This window comes from Phodopus roborovskii, unplaced genomic scaffold, assembly GCF_943737965.1.
Source record: "Phodopus roborovskii unplaced genomic scaffold, PHOROB, whole genome shotgun sequence".
NCBI classification, from domain to species: Eukaryota; Metazoa; Chordata; class Mammalia; order Rodentia; family Cricetidae; genus Phodopus; species Phodopus roborovskii.
The window spans coordinates 310,506-331,176 of NW_026125928.1; the positions used below are offsets into that span (position 1 = coordinate 310,506).

The following is a 20,671-nucleotide window of genomic DNA, read 5'->3' on the forward strand; positions in this document are numbered from 1 at the left end:
AGTGTATGAATAGACACTGGGAGCCCATTATTCCACACAGAGGGAGACTCTCTCAGCCTAGACACACAGGGGAGGGCCTAGGCCCTGCCCCAAATGATGTGACAGACTTCGATGATCCCCCATAGAAGGCCTCACCCTTTCTATGAAGCAGAAGAGGGGTGGAGGGGGGGAACATGGGAGAATGGGAGGGAGATGGAACTGGGATTGATATATAAAATAAGGTTGTTTCTAATTTAAATTAAAAAAACTGAAAAACCATACCTTTGCAAAACTAGGTGTAATGGTGAAAACCTGTACTCCTAGCACTTGGGAAATGATAACAGGAAGACCAGAAATTCAAGGTCATCCTCTGCTACATAGGAAGTTCAAAACCAGCCTGGAATAATATGAAAGCTTGCCACCAAACAAGAGCAGTAACAGCACTGACACCCTTCATTTCTAGCCTTTTGTTGTTCTTGAGATAGAATGTTGCTATGTAATGTAGTGTGGGATCAAATTTGTTTTTTTTCCCCTTTTTTAAATTTAAATTGGAAACAAGGTTGTTTTACATGCTAATCCCAGTTCCCTAATCCCTCCCATCCTCCCCTATCACCTCCACCAAACCCCAGCCCATCCCCGTTTGTAATACTACCTCATCCTGGGACTGACAAGATTCTAGGCATAAGTTGCCATCTTTGACCTGGTCTTAGTTACTAAAGATTTTCTAGAATGTCAAAGTCCACTGAACTGACTCAAAGAGTTAAGGAAGGGGCCAGCAAGATGCCTCAGTGAGTAAAACTGCTGGTCACCAAGCCTGATGACCTGAGTTTGAATCCCAGAACTCATATAGTGGAAGAAGAAACCAATGTCTAGAAGGATGCAGTGTCATGTGTCATATATGTGAGCTCTCTCTCTCTCTCTCTCTCTCTCTCTCTCTCACACACACACACACACACACACACAGAAATAAATATTTAAAGAACCCATAAATTCACTGGACTGTTATTTGGCTACAAAACGTTGAAATTCTGATATGTAGAAACATAAACTAATGCAAAGGATATTAATGTTAATGAAATAAGCCAGCCATACAAAGACTATATGATCTCATCGGTTTATGGAACATAAAAAGAACTGATATTCTAGAAGTACAGAATAGAATGGTAGTTATTGGAGCCTGAGGAAGGGTGGAAAGGGGGTGGGATGGGAGAGGTTGGCCAACAAAAACAATGTTGCTGTTGGATAGGAGCAAGAAGTTCTGGTGATCTGTTACCCAACAGGGAGGACCACAGATGAGAACAGCACATTGTACATTTTAAACTGGCTAGAACAGATTCCGTATGTTTCACTACAAAGGAATGAGAAATACTTGAGTTGATATGGATGCTAATTATCCAGATTTGATCGGTGTACAGTGTGTATTCTTGTATCATAACTTCACTTTGTACTTCCAAGATTTGTATAATTATTATATGTGAGTTACTTTTTTAAAACCAAAAATTGTAAACGATGAATTATTATTTTAATGATTGGGAATCACGAACAAGCTTTGGGTCTCCATAATGGATGTTGGGATGGACAAAGTGAAGGACACTAAAGCCCAGCGTAGCTTCTAACCTAAGAAATTGCATGAATTTTCCTTCCTTCCTTCCTTCCTTCCTTCCTTCCTTCCTTCCTTCCTTCCTTCCTTTCTGCCCTCTTTCCTTCTTTCCCTCCTTCCTGCCCTCCTTCCTTCCTTCCCTCCTTCCCTCCCTCCTCCCTTCCTTCTTTCCTTCCTTCTGCCCTCCCTCCCTTCTCTCCACTCTCTTCCCTTTTTGCTTTTGCTCTTTTTAGATAGGGTCTCACTGTATAGGTCAGGCTATACTCCAGCTCATCAACCTCCTGCCACAGCTTCCCGAGTGTGTTACAACATCTAGCTGCTTCTTTTTTTGTTCCCCTCTTCTCAATTTAAACTATCATTCTAGGGAGTGAAAAAATTCCGAAGGAGGTCTTCCCAGTAAGAAGGAAAGGCACAGACGTTACCTGCCCCAAGACTGACCTCTGGACAAAGCGATAAACTTCCTTCTACACCCAAAATGGGAGCAGAGACATTGCCAATCAATTCCCACCTCGGGCCCTAAATTGGTCTAGTAGGCTAGTTGACTGTAATCTTGCCTCAAGCCTGTCAACTCTATCCTAGTGCTTTGAGCTTACAGTAGTCAAGTTAATATTGTGTCAGGGCTCCCTGGAAATAGTTTTGTGCTTTCCCTTCCTTTGTGGCTGCCACTCTTTTGAATGTAACAGAGAGTACTCAGAACTACTTTTTTATTTTTTTAATGGAGTCACTCCAAGGCTCTCTCTCTGTCTCTGTCAAATCACTCATTCTCCTAATGCTATTTTCCTAGTACTCCATGTTGAAGGAAGAACTTTCTTCTACCCCAGACCCTTTGGGAGAGCTTTGCTTTTCCATCAAGGGATACTGATGAAGCTGTGCATGGAAAACAGAACAAAAAGCAAGGCAGAAAGAAGGTAAAATAAAGAGAGATGTGAGTCTTACGTGGAGAAGGCGTTGTTCTGTTTTTCACACCGGATCCCCTTGCAGTTGTTAGGTTCATCAATAGCTCTGGTCTCATAGTAAAAATAAAGCTGGTTCAATCCGTTGGCAAAAGCTAGCAGTACTAGGCAGTAGATAAAGAGGAATTTGAGTATATCAAGCAGCATGCGTCCCAAAGAGATCTGCAGAGGCCCTAAGTGGGAGTTGGCTGTGAACAAGGATATGAGACGCAAGGAACTTAAAATGTTGGATATTGCGAAGAGCGCCTCTGCAATCAGAGTCGGGTGCCACATTTCCCATTCCTCCCTTGGACGAGAACCATTATACTGAAAAAGAAAAAAAAAAAAAGAAAGAAAGAAAGAAAAAAGAAAAACAACAGAAGTGTACAATATGAGAAGTACAGTGAGCATTTCCAAATTTTCCCCCTTTGTACCTTTCCACACACAAAATATGCACCCAACACTCAGCTTACATAAAATCCCCCCCCCCCCCGTGCATGGCACTATTTGTTTGTCTTTTTGCCCCATTCAATCAGTACCTGGTGCTAATAACTGTCTCCCTCCCACTCTTAGCCAAATATATATCAAGCGTATATGCATAGCAGAAGGAATTTCAAAGCCATCATCTGCAGCAGCCACCTGGGGTTTATCAACAGACATTTCTAACTGTGAGTTTACCAGATTGTTGTTGAGTGTTGCTGAAAAGGAACCATTGGGGTGTTCAGGCTAGTAGGGACCAAGTATTCCACTTCCAGGTGAGATTTCAATTCAGATCTACACTCCCCCCACCACTGGTTTTGAAAGAAATGGCCAATTTGAAGGCACTGAAGGACAATAGATAGACACACGCTCCTCTGTGTTCGTTCTCCAGGCTCTGCTGCCTACAGTTTAGGGCTGATAGAGAGAGTCCTGAGGGAGCCTTTCTTCAGAGCTTCCTGCTGCATTTTTAGCAGTCTGTAATATATTCTACACCATTGCAAATGGCATGTCAACCTTCCAGGTAGCAAATTTAGTAATTCCACATAGCAGCATATGGATGTATTTTGCTGTTTCTTTAACAACCTTACAAGTTAGAAAGGCCTTCCAGTGCAAATGAAGAACCAGGAAGTTGAAGGAGAGGGACTAGCTAGTATTTATAGGACTGGTTGCCCATTTCCAGCCTCTTGAAGGCCTCTATCTTTTGGAATGTTGGGAATAGCCTCATGGAAAAGTGTGAGAAGATGAGTCCTGACTTCAGTTTGGAAATTGTCATTTAAAACTGCCATAAACTGACTTTTTGGAGCCCAGTTTCAACCTAGTCCTGCCCCAAAAGATGTGACAGACTTTGATGATCACCCATGGGAGGCCTCATCCTCTCTGAGGAGTGGATGGGGGTGGGGTGGGATGGGGAGATGGTGGGGGGAATGGGAGGGTGGGAGGAAGAGGAAACTGAGATTGGTATGTAAAATAAGATTGTTTTTAATTAAAAAAAATTTAAAACCTGCCTGTAACTTATACCTTCACAATAAAAGAAGGGTAATGCCATTCCTACCTACTGTATTTATGTGCATGAGTCTCTGTACTCTATAAGGGATGATGGTATGGAAATATACGGGGCTAATTGTTAACCTTCCCAAGGACAGAAGTGGGTTTTGCCTGGAATTCAATCTGAAGCACCATTACTTTATACTCTCATTTAAACACCCCAAATTGTTGAGGAATAAATGTAGACGACATTCCTGAGAAAATGTGTTGGGGACCAAATTATTGTGTAGGTATTTCTCAAGTGTGCTTTCACTTCCAACAACCAATAAAACGGATGGTGTTAAAATCACATGTGTGCGACCAATATTCTTCAGTGTCAGAGAGCATGTAACACACATATGCTTCTATTTTGCACAGACTTTTTGGTGGCTGATCAGTTTTGTGTAATCTTAGTCAAATTTCCCCCATTTTCCTTCAAAGCAAGCAAACAAACAAACAAACAAACAAACAAAAAAAACAGTTGTTGCATCGCTGTGAGCAAGTGGGCGGTATGCCGGTCTTACAAATGGAGGAACTGAAATCCACAGAGGCAGACTGACTTGTTAAAGATCACACAGCAAATTTGGTGGTAGGGCCAGAGCTCAAGGTCTCTCGACACTAAGTCTAGCACTGTTTCCATGAAATATCACTCACATGGGGGTTGATCTCACAACCAAGATGTTACCAGTGTTATACGTTTTGAGATCTATGTGAGAGATGACAGTTCTTTGCTGACAACCAAGCAGAATCTATATGCACAGTTTATAATTTATTTTACTTTTATTCTGTCTCTCCACCTCAGGGAAGTCTGTTACCCACATGATGGTGAATCCGGATGTGCAGAATACTCAGAAGTATGAAAAACAATTCTCCTGGCACACCTCTGGAGAACAGCCTCTTAGCAGGTGGGTGATGGGAAATTAGCTCAGAGTTCTTCTAGCATAGATGTCAACACCCTTTATTATTATTATTTTTTTTTGGTCAAGTGTCAGTGCATAGTTTTGGCTTTGTCAGCTGTGGGTCTCTGTCACAACTTAACACTTACTTCCTTTGTAGCACTAAAGTTGCCAAAGACAGTACATAAACAAATGTATGTGACAGTGAGCCAAATTTGGTTCATAGACCATAGCTTAATAACCCATGATCTAATATTGTAAGTTTGAAACTGTATTTCTTAGAATCTTAGGGTTTAGTGGAGGCATCTACCAACCACTGTGGTAGCCAAAGAAGACTAGATGATACATTCCTTATGCTAAACTTAGCCCTTTGGGTTATTTTATATACTGCAGTTCTGTGTACATCTGTGCTTGCTGATATTTCCTAGGAACACAAAGTTTGAAAATCACTAATGGAGTTTAATTTGCTTATTTATCAGAGACAGGACTGAGGCTCTGAGAGGGAGAGGGATTGGCTGGTGGTGATCTAGCTCACAAGTGTGAATAGGGATCAAATGCATGTGTACAGAAGCTAGACATCTGATCCTGGGAAGTAAATGACTTTTCTTATATTCTTTGAGATGGATTGCAGTTTGAAACTTGGCCTCACTCTCTTTTTCCAAAGAGGTGTGGATTACATTTTGTTAGCCCAAAAGCAAAATCTGTAGAGGAATAGTCTAACATAAGGACTTGATGATGTTATGAACATGAAGATGTGATTGTGTCTATAGTAAAGTAAATGTTTAAGAAATGTCTACAACTCCAGATTCAGTCTGTGTATGGATCAGGGTGGCAGAGGGATAGACCTAAATGGTGTTCTAGAAAATGAAATGCGGACTAGTCTCCATTTGAAGGGTTGTCCATGGACACTGAGGGTCAAGCATATGTGTAGTTTGGGTTACTTTGGTGAGTGTTTTTTGGTTCTTGATGTTTTAAACCTTGTGAGGTGAAGTACATATTGTTAATGAATTTTTTCATTCTAATAAATGAAGGAAATCTGGATGTGAGAAACTGGTTTGGTGGGTAAAGTGCTTACTGTGAAAGCAAGAGAACCCAAGTTCAGATTGCTAGCACTCATTTAAAGTCAGTTGCTGTGGTGCTCACTTCTTGGGAGGAGGGTGGAAACAGGTATATCCCAGGGGCTTGCTGGCCAACTTGTCTAATGGAAATGGTGAGTTCCAGGTTCAGTGAGACACCCTGTCTCAAAAATTAAGCTGGAGAGCCATTGAAGAAGATATTCAACAACACCCATTCATAAATGCACACACCACACACACACTTAACATAAATTAATGAATTGAAGAATTTTAAAATGCCAATTCATCTTATTTCAATTCTGTATTGCCTTCAAAAAGTGATTTGAAATGTTCCAAGGGGCTTGTGGGGTTTTTAGTGACTAACCCTCTCTCTCTCTCTCTCTCTCTCTCTCTCTCTCTCTCTCTCTCTCTCTCTCTCTGGAGAAAGGGTTTCTCTGTGTAGTTCTGGCTGTCCTAGAACTCACTCTGTAGACCAGGCAGGCTGGCATCAAACTCATGGAGATCCTCCTGCCTCTGCCTCCTGAGCACTGGGATTAAAGTTATGTGCCACCACTACCAGGCTTGACTTTAGTCTTAATAGTTGTCTCATTGTGCTTGGGGAATATCTAAACTGGTTGCGGATGAGAGGACCATACTCTTCTCACAAGTTCTCATTTAAAACATCCAAATTCTTGGGGTTGAAGAGATGGATCAGTGGTTAAGATTACTTGCTCTTTTAGAGAATCTGCCTTCAATTCCCAACACTCACATAATGGCTCATAGCTAACTGCCTGTAACTCCAAATTTAGTCTTTGTGGTCACTAAACATATTTACACAAAACATGCATACACACAAATATGTTTTAAAAATCCAAATACTAGCCAGACATGGTGGCTCATGCCTTTACTCCCAGCATCCAGTAGGCAGAGGCAGAGGCAGAGGCAGAGGCCAGAGGCCAGAGGCCAGAGGGCAGAGGGCAGAGGGCAGAGGGCAGAGGGCAGAGGATCTATCTGAGTTTGAGGCCAGCCTGGTCTACAGAGCTAGTTTCAGGACAGTCAGGGCTATTACAGAGAAAAATTCCTGTCTTGAAAAAAAATTTAAATTCTGCATGTGACATGTCTTATTTATGTTTCCTTAGAGTGGTAAGAGGCAGAATTTATGAGCTTAGTGGAATGGGTTTATTTATACTTTGTGATGGAGAAGTAGTTAGCTCCTTGGAAACCTCACCAGTGAAAATGGGAAGATCATAGGATTAACTGATGTTCAGCATCTGTAGACATGTTGTAATACCCCAGATAGAAATACATTTATTTTCATCATGTAGTCTAATCTTACTAGGTTAAACAAAACCTAGTAATTTCAAGATTGATAAATTTTGGTTTCTCTACTTCTAGAGGAGAATTAAAAATTTTAATATTTTTATTAATTTTATACATGCATACAATGCATTTTTAAAAGGAAAACTGTGTTACTTAACTATCGGAATGCCCAAGTTCCATGAATTAACCCAAGCAGGTTAACCAGGGAGTCAACATTTCCTTCACCAGTTTTTTTTTTTTTCTAAGAAATTTGTAAGAATGTGTTAAATGATCACCACACGCATAAGGCATACTCTTGGGCTCCTTTCAAAAATGTTTCATGAATGCATTCAATATTCATGCTCTATATAACTCTCAAGGTCTTGCAATTTATGCAATATGCATATTAGGTATATAAAAATAAACTAAGTTGTTGGAGACTTGGGGGACAGCCATATTCCCATTCTAAAAGTCCTCAAAGTGCAATTTAATACCAAAAGCATGACTGACTAGACATCTTGGGGCATGAATTGTTGGCCTTTCCTCTTTGCAGGGGGGGGCAGAGGGCAGGGAACTTCACTCTGGCTAGAAGAAGCACAGCTACACATTCTATATTAAGTACCAGACCTGAACTCAAACCTGTGATTACCCCAAATATAGGGGCCTGTGGAGAGGTGCCTGCAACTTTCCTTCACACTTGTCTCATTTGGAGAAGGTCATCTTATATGGCTTGTATTTCTGTGTATGAGCAAACCAGATTCTACCCACTTATGGATCCCATTCAAAATTGAAATTATGCACATTTTAAAATGATTTTCAGGACAATTTAAGGTGCTTGTGTATGGGGAAAGGATCAAAGTGATGGTGTGTGCACAGTGTATACATTTTCTGAACTGGTAGAGCGATGTAGGTTGAGCAATACTTAAAAATCTGGGTATGTAACTGAATGGTTATCGTGGCAGAAGAAATAATGAAGAAAGACAAGGCTACTGTAGACCTTTGTGTCACACAGCTTCCGGAGTCCTGCTGCGTGTCATATGAAGAATGGCAATGGAAGTGGTGATGTTTTGCTTTGTGAAACAATGACTCAGAAGGTAAAGGAGAGCTGACACTACCTTTACCAGAAGAGTTACTACAGAAAGGAAGCAGTTTTGTTCTATATGTCACCACAGTAGGTATGGCGTGGGAAAATATTAATTAAATATGCAATAACTGCTTTTTTGGAGGTAATGGATTTAGTGAATTTCCTATCCCTACCCTGTGCTGCATCAGAGTGCCATGTTCTTCAAAAGAACATGATCAATGTTTAAGCATAGAAGAGTGAAGACACCTCTACCCTACAAGTCTGAGAAGCTTAAGTGTTCATTGGAACAATGCTCTCCACTGGGTTTTCTTAAGGAGACACTGCTTACAGACTATTGAAAGAGCCCCTGTGGTATTTTATAATGTTGATGGAACATTTATTCATTTCCCCCATAAACTCTTCCTGTTCCCAGTTCAAAATGTTATTGACATAACCCATCCAAAATAATTGAGGAAGGAAAATCCTATGCATCCCATTTTACCTTGACATAGGCCACAATCTTCAAGGAAATAGTTGCCAGGTAGAGGGAGTTCATTGCAAAATCCATTAGGTTCCACCAGTCATGGATGTATTCAGTGAATCCACCATCCCACATTTCCTTTATCTCCCCCCAAATGAAACCTGAAGAATGAAAGCAAGAAGTTTATTACTATATCAAGGCAGTGTTGAATATCACAACAGGAGTCCCCAAATGAATAAAGAGAAGATTCATGAATGAACTTGGCTGAGTGGGTAAGACTCTAAGAGGTGGAGGTCACTTAGTTCTCTTTTCTTGGCTACCCAACCTCCCAATTTTGAATTTCTCAAATCTAGTATGTTTTTCATTTTTCTGGGCACTCTTCCCTTTTATTTTTCAAAATGTACATACGAAGTATTAGGTTTCATTATGGCACTTTGAAACGTAAAGGGCAATTTGCTTTTGTTGTCCCTAATCCCTTTTCTCACCCACCTCTCTTCTTTTGCCAATCTACCCCTGGTAGCCTTCTTTCCACTTTCATGTCACATGTATTCTATGTCCTTCTCCTCAATACCCCATTTCTCTCTTTCATGATCTTCCTTCTATTTTTGACCTATATTCACACTCACACTCATATATTTATCTAGCATTACAAATAAGGGTCTGCATATAAGAGAACATGGGGTATTTGTCTTAGTCTTGGCGGCCTCATTTAATACAATATTTTCTGGGTCCACCCATTTCCCTATATATATTTTACAACCTTATTCTTTACACCTAAATAAACTCCCATTGTGTATTTGTACCCTGTTTTCATTATCCTTTCATCTGTTGATGGGCATCTAGGCTGGTCCCATTTCCTTACTATTGTCAGTAGTGCAGTAATAAACATAGAGGTACAAGTGTCTCTATGGCAGAACAGTGGGCCCTTTGGGTACCTGAGCCAGGAATAGTATAGTTTTATGAGAAACCACCACACTGACTTCCACATTGATAGCTTAAGTCTCTCCCCAGCAGCCAATGAGACTTCTTCTTTTCCTATACCCTTGCCGGTACATGGCATCACTTACTTTTTTGATGATAGCCATTATGACTAGAATGAGAGAAAATTTCAAAGTAGTTTTAATTTTAATTTCCCTGATGGCAAAGGAGGATGAATATTTCCTAAAATATTTACTGTTCACTTCGTCTGTCTTAACTGGATGCTATTGCAATTTGTTTTAAATTTTATTTTAGCTACTGAAATTATAGGCACTGTGTTGTACATTTTTTCCCATTTTGGAATATGAAAAATTGACTTCACCAGTATTATTCCATGGTTCTTACTTTCCATTGGGTGCTAAGGAGAAAAGTTCTCTGTTTTCTTCTCATTATATTTAGGTTTTTTTTTTTGTGGAATTTTGCCTGATGATAGAGATGTTTCAGTAAAAGTATGTGGCTTTGGTCAAGTCTGTCACTTTCCCGACTTTACACATGAACCCCTTAGGGAATGTTGTTAACTTCCAGACCTGGAGTAACCCTTAAGATGTATCTGCTAAAATCACAAGTAATTCTCATAATGCTAGCCTTGGGTTCATAGATTCGGTGATAAAAACTTAGAAGATGGCATTTATGGAAAGAGCCCAATGACATTTAATGATGTCTAGAGACTACACGTAAAGCAGATCAACTTTACCATAACCAGTGTGAATTTCCCTGGTTTCTCTGCTGACTGTGGGATCATTATCTAAATAGGACATGGAACCTGAACAGGTGCTAGGATTATATGAACTAGACACAGACACAAGAATTTAGCAGAATACATGTGCCATCTAGTTATGGGAAAGGGTGCTTTAAAAACATGCTCAGAAAAGGGGTCAAGACCATGCTGGAAAACCCACAGAAACAGCTGACCTGAGCAAGTGGGAGCTTATGAATCCTAGTCTGACAGCTGGGAAACCAGCATAAGACTGAACCAGGTACCCTGAATATGGGTGTTAGTTTGGGGCCTGGGCAGTCTATGGGGCCTCTGGCAGTGGAATCAGTATTTATCCCTAGTGTATGAATGGACTTTGAGAGTCCATTCCCTATGGAGGGATACTTTCTCAGCCTAGATACAAAGGGGAATGGCCTTGGTCCTGTCCCAAATGATGTGACATGATGGGAGATGTCATTATGTATATATGTTTCTCATACTGGTTAATAAATAAAGCACTGTTAAAGGAATATAGGAGGGAATAGGAGACAAGGAGGAAAGAGGAAGTAGAAAGGAGGCGTCAAGATGGAGAGTCTGGAGAATGCAGAACCATCAGCTGCCTCTCCCTGGTAAGACCACGTGGAAATACATAGAAATGGGTTAATAATTAAGACAGAGCTAACCGATAAGAAACAGGTAACTGGCCAACAGCATTATATCTATACAGAGTCTCTGTGCATTATTTGGGGCTGGCGTGGCGACGGGACCAGACCAGCGGCAGGTGGTGACACACTTTGATGATCCCCCATGGGAGGCCTCACCTTTCCTGGGGAGTGGATGGGGGGGTAGGATGGGGAGCTGGTGAGGAGAATGGGAAGTTGGGAGGGAGAGGAAACTGGGATTGGCATGTAAAATAAGATTGTTTAAAATAAAAATTAATTAAAAAAGAGTGCTCAGTGCTTGCCTTGTATAGTTTACCTGAAGCCCATATGGACTGACACAAAGCTTTCTCCCCTAAACCAACTAACAGCCATTTTCTTCCATCCTGGAAGATGTTAGGTGAGCAGATGCAACCCCTGAGAAAATGCCTTGTTTACAGCGGCCCATGAATAATTGAGTGATCAAAACCTAGGATAGAAGAAACCACATTTCTTAGATTCTCAACAAAGGCCCATTGGAGGGGTCCTAGTTCAGAGCTACTCTGAGTACATGTTCCAGTATTATGTTTAAAGGAGAACTAGAAGATAGTCTAGTCATTATTGTTGTTCGGTTTTACACACCTAGAACCCAAGGCAGTATCATCCATTCCACAACAGTTGGGGGAGGTCCTTGTACATGGAGGTCTGTCCTGACGATATGCTGAGAAGCCAGGAGAAGCATGAAGAGGAAGGTCAGATAGGAAGCTGTATGGCAGATGAACTTGATAAAGGGCTTCTTGATGAACAGCCCAAGGTTGCTTCTGGGTGAGATCAGATAGGCTATAGACAGCATAGGAAACAGGAAGCCAATAGTCATACAGGTCAGAAGCTTGACTACCCAGTGTTTTCTTCGCCATCCAGGGAAGCCATCATACCACAAGGTGGCAAGCAACTGTTGACAATTTGGCTGAGCAACAAACTGGGAAAAGAAAAGAACAAATTAGGCACCTTAGCTGTCTGGGGGGGGGGAAGTTAGAGTTCTTAATACTTCTATTCACAGGCTTCTCCAGCAAGAGACTATGTAACTAATCGACGCAGGATGCTGAGAATCATTAAAAGCACATTGAAAAATTTAGGTCCTCAGGTCCATTCCTGATGGACTGAGACTTCTTAACGTATGGAGGGATAGAGTCTGGACATCAGTTTTCCTAGTTCTCCTGGGAATATACATGCCTCTCAGCTGAGAATCATGAGGATTTTTATTTCAGACTGATTTGCTTCTACTCATTCCCGTGCAGTCACCATCAAGTGTACAGTTGGTTTGGGGAAACACAAACTGCCAGAGAATAAACCATGCCTGTGGCCATGGTTTGAAATGGAAATTAGTCCCTTTTTGATTTTGTCTTTTTCCCATTTTGTTTTGAGTATCAATTGGCTGGTTTACAGTAAATCATGTTGCTTCTTTGCTATCTATTTTATACCCTTTCTAGCCTAGACATAAAACACAGGCAAAATATTTGGGGGCCAACATTGTAATATTGTATACTAACCCAGCTGGGATTTGACTTAAGGCAATTTACAAAGTGTCAGTGATTAATAATTAAGGAATAATCAGCAATGCAAGTCACTCTCCAGCTGCCACATCCTGGTAAGTGACTCAATAGGGAGCTCAGCTGTCAACCATGATTTGAAATGCTGCCTACATTTGACTACTCAAGCTTCCTGGGGGACAGATTAACATAGCTACACCATGTAGCATACTAGCAGAAAGGACAGAAACCTGTTCCATCATTTACCCAACACCTAAGGCAATCTATCCCAACTTTTCTATTACATTTACAGCAATCAGAAATTCTCAATTGAATCATTCTTTTCCTTGAGCACAAGGGTAGACTATTTCTCAGCATCCCTGGTCATGCGATTAAGTTCTCATTAATGGAATAGGAATAGAAATGATGTGTGACAGTCAAAGATTTGGCCCATTGAAGTTTTCCATGTGTATTCCTCTGTGGCTTTACCCCATTTGGGATGATTTTGTGAGCCCATCTCCCTCAATATCCATCAGGAAGAGAACTATCCTGCTGAATAAGAATATTTATATTGAAACATTACATGTATGAGAATATTCTATTGTGTTTACGCCATCATATATTTTCAGGTTTAAAGCAGATAAAAATTATGAAACTATGAAAAACAATCTGTATGACTGAATAGCTGGCTCAGTGTTTAAGGGCACTTGTTGCTCTTGCGGAGGATATGGACTCAGTTCCAAGCACCAACAAGGCAGCTCACAAGCATTTGTAACACTCCAGTTCCAGGGGATCCAGTATCCTCTTCTCACCTCTGTGGGCACCAGGTACATGTGTGACACAACTACATACACAAAGCCAAAGCATTCACACACATGAAGTATACCAAATGCTTTCTAATTTCCAAAGTATTTTCATCCCCTGACATCATTTCATCCAAATGTGTTCATAATTCCTATTACATAATCAGAGCTCATTTCAAAAATTGGCACACAGAATCATATAGATCCTGTGTACTTTTCTAGGCATCACAGACTATGCCAAAGAAGTCCAAGAAGGTAGAGGAAAGCTGAAGGATAAGGCTAGAACTTCAGATGCAATAGGAAAAAAATCATTGAGGGAATTCAGTCTAGTGAGAAACACGGGTGTATAAAAAGGGTGGGATGCCTTTTATTCCCTAAGTTTTTACAGTTTATTAGTTCTCTTCTTAGAAATGTATCTCATCATAGCAATTAAGTCACCCCAAAATCTTTAGTTCTCTTGCTTTTTGCTAGTTCTGATGTTGGCCTTTTCAAGTTCCCTACTTCCATCCCTGACCTTTTTCAATATGGTCTTGTGTTCCTCTCACTGTTTTTTTTTTTTGTTTGTTTGTTTGTTTCTTCTTCTTCTCAAATAGACCATGACTTACAAGTCTGTGTTTGGAATCATAGATCATACCAAAGCCCGTTGTCTTGCCACAACCATAATGGGTTCTGAATCCAAATGCAACAATGGCATCTGGTATGTTCTTATGTCTTTTGGCTAACTGTAGCCAAATTTCTGTCTTCAGAGCTGTTGCTTCCCCAGAGTGAAGGGCATGCATGACCATTTGTTTCTTCTGAGGTACATGGTTGGTCATGAATTTCCTGGTCTTGTCAATTGTGTCATTCATGATGGTAGCTATCCTCAAGCAGCCAAGGCAGAAAGAAGTACCCCCCCCACACACAAAGACAGTTTTACAACTGTTCAGTACATGAACTGGAAGAGGTATAGAGAAGACATTAAAGGGAACATGAATGAGGCTTCCTGGGTGGAGCAATACCCGAGTGGAGTATTAAAGGATGTGTAGAAGATGGCTAGATACAGGAGAAGAGAGGGCATAGGAGTCAACAACAAAAACAGAGAGGATGGCGTAACTAAAGGCAAAGATAGACGTGAAGAAAGGCATAGTTCATCTCGGGAGCAGTCTTGGTGTGGCTGCAGCTTGTATTGTGAGGCTATTAATGACAAGAGATGAGACTTGGGGGTAGGGAGAGGTTAAAAAGCACATCAAATGATCTAATCTTGAGCCATCATAAATAATGCAGACTAATATTAAGAGCAGTGGGAAAACATAAGCAGTATGTGTATATATACACACAGGCAAGCATGTTTGCATGCTTCTATAACAGTTTGCAGAACAGAATGCTGACATCATTTTTTTTTTTTTAGGGCAAAGAGAGAACACTTTATTTAGTGAGGGCAAACATCATCCAGAAGACACCAGATGGGCAAGGTGCTGTGATAAGGGAGCCTAGGAGGGGCCGTATAGACATCTCACTCTGGGCAAGGCACCGGCTCGGGATATGGCAATGTCCTCAGCCATTCAGCACCATCCGGACAAGCTCTTCGTAGTTGAGACAACCGTTGCTATCCTCATGTCCAGCCACCAGCATCTCTACCTCTTCCTCTGTCATCTTCTCCCCCAGTGTGACGAGGACATGACGGATCTCTGCACCCATGACGGTACCGTTCCCTTCCTTGTCAAACATGCGAAGGCCTTCAACATAATCCTCGTAAGTCCCCTGGTTCTTGTTCTTGGCCACCGTCTGCAGCATGGGCAGGAAGTGCTCAAAATCCAGAACTTTCACGTTCATCTCATCACTCTGGGGTTTCCCCAGGACCTTGAGCACCTCGGCGTTGGTAGGGTTCTGGCCTAGTGCCCTCATCAGGTCCCCACACTGGCTGTACAAGATCTTGCCATCACCGGTTCCGTCAAACAACTGGAAAGCCTCCTTGAATTCTGCGGTCTGGTCTGGTCCTCGGTGAAGTCACACATCTCAGCCGCTCTGCTCTTCAGGACTTGCCCCGGCAGTAATGGCTCTGACTCCAGATCCAGCCCTAGCCTTAGTCCATCATATTCGTTTTATAGATGATGCTAATGACATCAAGGTTTTTTGGTAGAAGGTAGAGCCAAACTTGATACACTAGTCTGGCTGATGTTATGGGTTAAGCTCACAAACACCATGTTCTCTGACAATCCTGGAGTAGTATACTCCGAGTAACAGAAAACTGGATTTCTTCACATCTTGCTTGTACACCTTGCCACACTGATTTAAATGCCTATATTACTGCTGTGGGAGAAGCATTATAGTTTTACTTACATATTTAGGAAGTAGATTATATGAAGCTATTTAAATACTGTTAAAAGTTTCCAGTTAGCACATTGTATTAGCGAGTTAAGGGACCAAACTGTCAGTAAAGCCCAGAGATGAGTGCAAAGCTCAATCAGCAGTAGTTTAGACTATAGTATTCTATAAACTGTGTTGGCTCAAGCCATGGCTGTGCTTTTTATTAGTTGTATAATTATGAACATTACTAAAAATTTAAGTTAATCAATATGGAATATTTTTCCCTTTTTTGGTATTTCTTTTCTTCCAATAATGTCTTATAATTTTCAGTTTATAGGTCTTACATTTAATTTTTTAATTCTATTGGTTAGCATTTTATTAATTTTTGTACTGCTTTCTTTCAATTTTAATTTTGGATTATTTAGTGATACTGCATAGAAACTATCAAGAGATAAAATTTTAACAAATTTCATTAAAACATTTATTCATGATTCATAAATTGGGACAACCTGTATTCTATAAAATGAAATGAACAGCTCCGTTTGACAATAACAGAACAATGGGTTACATAAAAGAGGGAGAAGAAAATAAAACAAAAAGAGAAAAAAAGCTAATTGTTTACATCAAGTTACTTCCAGTTATTTTATTTTATTGTGGTCAAATATCAAAGTAGAGGGAATGTCTCATTATGAGGACTTAGGTAGACTGAATCTCCTGTTTTCCAAAATGCTCATCTACTTCGAGTATTATTTGGGTCCTTAAAGCATTGGTTTCATTATGTGACAGTCAGTGTAAGTGACTATTTTGTTTTGGTCTGGTCTGTTGAAGCCTAGTTTCTGAACTCAGTTCAAAACAAAGTCTCCCCCAAGGTTACTGTTTACTGATTTTTCATGTTGATATTGTACGTTGCAGTCATACCTGTCTCACTTATTAGAACTAATAGTTTTTGTTGTTCTTTATGCTTTAGGCTTTTCTCTAAACCATCCATGCCATCCATGAATGGAGTTTTAATTCTTCCTTTCTGAACTGTATGCAGCGTTGTTTTTCTTACCTAACTGAACTAACAACTATCTCCAGTAAAGTGATGAAGTAGTGAGAGTAAGTACATTTGTCTCAATTTAGATCTTAGGACAAAAGGCCTTTTACAGTTTTTCCATAGTTGGCTTTTATCTGATTCTCTTCTAGTTACACTTTTCACAGGTTTTGATCATGAAAGATTGTCGGATTTTATCAAGTACCTTTTCTGTGTCAATCAACATGATCTTATGCGTCTTACTCTTCCTTCCACTGCAACAGTACATTGATTGATTGTATGTTCAATTACCTTTATATTCCTGGGATACATTCCATTTGGTTAGGTGTGTGATCCTTTTTATACACTGTTTGGATCGGATTGCTTTTGTTATTTTTTTTTTTCTATTCTTGCCCCAACTATTATGGTCTGCCTTAGGCAGTCTAGATATTAAACAACTGTTGCTTATGCTTTCCAAAATGCCCTTGGAAAAGGGCTGATGGTGTAGGGAGACAAAGGATGTGACAGACACTTTTCTTTTTAGAGAGTTGCCTGACAGTCATATACTGACAGTTGTCTAGGGATCAGTTTATTTAGAGTGATCTACAATCATTCTGCTCACTCCAGTGGATGTCAGGTGCTGACTTTTCAGACACGTTGGCAACAAGGATTTTGGCTTTTAATGTTGCTGTGGGCAAGGTAAAGGAAGATGGAAATAGGATATGTTGAAATACTGCAAAACTTACTATTCTTCCTGGTTTACTTGGATAATTTCATCTCTGTTGGAAGCTTTTGGTTCGTCGCTAGTCTTTTGGCAAAAAAGGTCGATTTTAAGGAAATTCTCAAGGTCTTGGTGCTATTTTGTAAGAGTGGACTTTCAGAAGTCTGGTTTCTGCCATTCTGAAAGTATTTTGTGACTTTCCAACTTGTCATTTGTGAAAATTGAGGAAAACGGTACATTTCTTTCCCAATTCTTCTGCTTGGGAACATCAAAAGAAATAAAAAAAAAAAAAAAAAAAAAAAAAAAAAAGACAATAAAACAAAACAAAATGAAGTTGAAGGAAACATGAGCTTCTGAATACCTTGTTGGATTTAGAAAACACTTTATTCTTCATTAGTTTCCCAGTATTTTGTAAAATGCCTGACATAATGTTGACACTAGATATATATTTAAAAGTATTCTCATTTATTCTATGACAATTTCATACATATACACAATGTATTTTGGTTTTATTTGTTCCCTAACCCCACAAATTCTCCTCCCACTTCATGTTCTTTCTCTCTCTCTCTCTGTTTTAAATAACTCAGAGCCCAATTATTGCTGCATGAATGTCCATGGGTTTGAGGTCATCCACATTACCATGGGCCCCAAACACTGAAGATATTGGACTCCTCTTTTCCCAAGGGCCAACAGCTCCTCAGCTAGGGGTGGAGCCACATGAGTCCCTCCTCCATTTATGCTGGAATGTTGACTGGTTTGGTGTTGTGCAGGTGTTACACAGGCAATCACAGCTGCTGCAAGCTTAAGAATACACTTTTTAAAAATGATTGCAAAAATATCTCTGTGTTACCAGAATATGAAGGAAACCATGCCAGGTAGCTAAAACAATTCTCCTAGGAATCATAACTAGGAATGTCTCTTAGTATTACTCTTGGTATTACCAAATGATGAGCTCTTATATATTGCCAGATAGTGAGATTTTTCACATGCATCAGCTCAAGATAATGGCAGATTTGATATCATACTTATTTTACAGATGATGCAATTGACACTGAGGTACATTTGTTGGTAGGAGGTAGAGCCAGAACTGATAGATACCCTAGTCTGGCTGACTCCTGAACTAAACTCACAAACAGTGTGCTCTCTGACAATCAACGGGTAGTATGATCTGAGAAACACAGAAAGATTAATTTCTTCACATCTTGCTTATAGACCTTGCCACACTGATTGAAATTCCCATATCACTTACTGCTATGGAAGAAATATCAGCGTTTTACTCACATATATATGTAGTGATAGCATACGAAGCATTTAAAAAGTGTCAACAGTTTCCAGTTAGCATATTATATTAGCCAGTTAAGAGATCTACCTGCCAGTAAAACCCAGACATAATCAGGACCCTGAGTAGCATGTAGGACAGCTGTAAACAGAGGGGCTTACCCAAGGACATAGAAAAGGCACCAAAGAGCTGAGCCACACTTAGTTTGGTGCCAGATTTGCACTGGATCCATCTTTCCAAACTGTCCCAATCTTTTCTGCATAAATGCTTTGGGCCCTCACTGCCACTGTCTTCCTGGCCCGTTGGAATGCCTTGTTCCCCAACAACTTTAGGCAATGGTTGTCGTTTATTATGCATGTATATGACATAACCCACAGAACTCTTAGAAAATCTTGGATTTCCCCCTTTGACATTAAGCTCATTTTGTTGGCTTACAGTTTTGAGTAGGTTTCTCACTATGGAGCTAAAGCCAGCTTGAACTCACCATGGTGATCTTCCTGCCTCTGCTTTTCCCATGCTGGGATTACAGTTGTGAGCCATCATGTATGGCTTAACCTTCCTTCCTTCCTTCCTTCCTTCCTTCCTTCCTTCCTTCCTTCCTTCCTTCCTTCTTTCTTTCCTTCCTTTCTTTCTTTTAAACTAATTTTACCAGCATACATGTGATAGTTAGAGGACAAACTTGTGAAATCAGTTGTCTCCTTAAGCCTTTACATGGGTTCTGGGGATCAAACCCAGGTGGTCAGGCTCACATGACCAGTGCTTTACCTACTTAGCTATCTCAGCAGCCCTTAGGCTGAGGTTTAAGTCAGTGGTTCTCAACTTTCCTAACACTGCGACCCTTTACTACAGCTCCTCATGTTGTGGTGATCCACAAGAGTAAAATTATTTTTATTGCTACTTCATAACTGTAATTTTGCTACTGTTATAGACTGTAGTGTAAATATCTGTCTTCCAATAATCCTAGGTGACTCCTGGGAAAGGGTGGTTGGACCCCCAAAGGGGTCGATACCAACAGGTTGAGATTCACTGCTTTTAGCGGAGTACCATGCAGGGGTACTTCTTGGCAGGAATGATGCAAAGTTGGATTGGCAAGAGCTTGTCCCTTGCTGAGAGAACTGGAAAGCTTTTTGGCTTTCCTCTTAGTAGAATTTCAGCTTCGTTTACAAAGGGAGAACCATCTCCCTTGCCCCTTGTCAAGCCTCTCGTACAAGACTTTTGTTTCTACACCTGTCTAAATAGTCAGTCTGCCAGTAGCTCATTTACATGCCGACCCCACAGCACAACAGAATTTGATATGCTTATTGCAAGTGGTGCATATGGGACTTTCAACAAGTATTTATACCTGCTCCAGCCCAGAGCTGGCTAGTGCTTTCAGGAAGAGCATGACCTGGGAGACTTGGAGTGATTTCCACCCTGCAAGAGCCTAATTACTAGGAAACTATTAACAGGGCAAACACATGTGTGCTAAGGTGCTTGCAGAAATCCCACAGAGGGTAGACAGGCTAGATCCCCAGATGGTTGGCTCTTATAGATCATAAAGGCTGCCCCCTCTTCAAATTCAGGGATTATTTTTGCCAAGTAAAGGTTAGAGAAAAGCTCTTGCACACTTTATCTCCTATTACCATTTTATAAGAGAAAGGGCTAGTAGGAAAGACACACATTCAATGTGGATCCATATAATGACTTTGGGAAAATCTCACAGCTTTGCCATGGGAACTTAGGACGTTTATTGGAAAGGGGGAAGGTGTATGCAGTATGAAAAGGAAATAGCATAGGATATTTAGAAGTAGGAAAAAATCAGCAGGCACCAAAGTACTAAGGAAAGGCTGAAGAAAATCGTGAAATTGGAGTATGACACTTCCTCCTGGAAGTCTTCCTTGATTTCTCCAGGCACAGGTGACCTGCCATCCCTTCTTCAGCCAG

The 20,671-nt window shown here is 40.5% G+C and overlaps 1 protein-coding gene and 1 pseudogene across 1 annotated transcript in view; both read right to left on the reverse strand.

Moving 5' to 3' along the window:
- Positions 1-20,671, reverse strand: part of Trpc5 (transient receptor potential cation channel subfamily C member 5) — a 246,973-nt gene that overhangs the window by 34,702 nt on the left and 191,600 nt on the right. Inside the window, exons 4-6 of the mRNA XM_051179000.1 lie at positions 11,761-12,097; positions 8,830-8,969; positions 2,516-2,838 (exon numbers count right to left, since the gene is read on the reverse strand). Coding sequence (XP_051034957.1) covers positions 2,516-2,838; positions 8,830-8,969; positions 11,761-12,097 — 800 coding nt within the window. The remainder of the gene's footprint in view (positions 1-2,515; positions 2,839-8,829; positions 8,970-11,760; positions 12,098-20,671) is intronic.
- Positions 14,918-15,444, reverse strand: LOC127217996 (myosin light polypeptide 6-like; annotated as a pseudogene).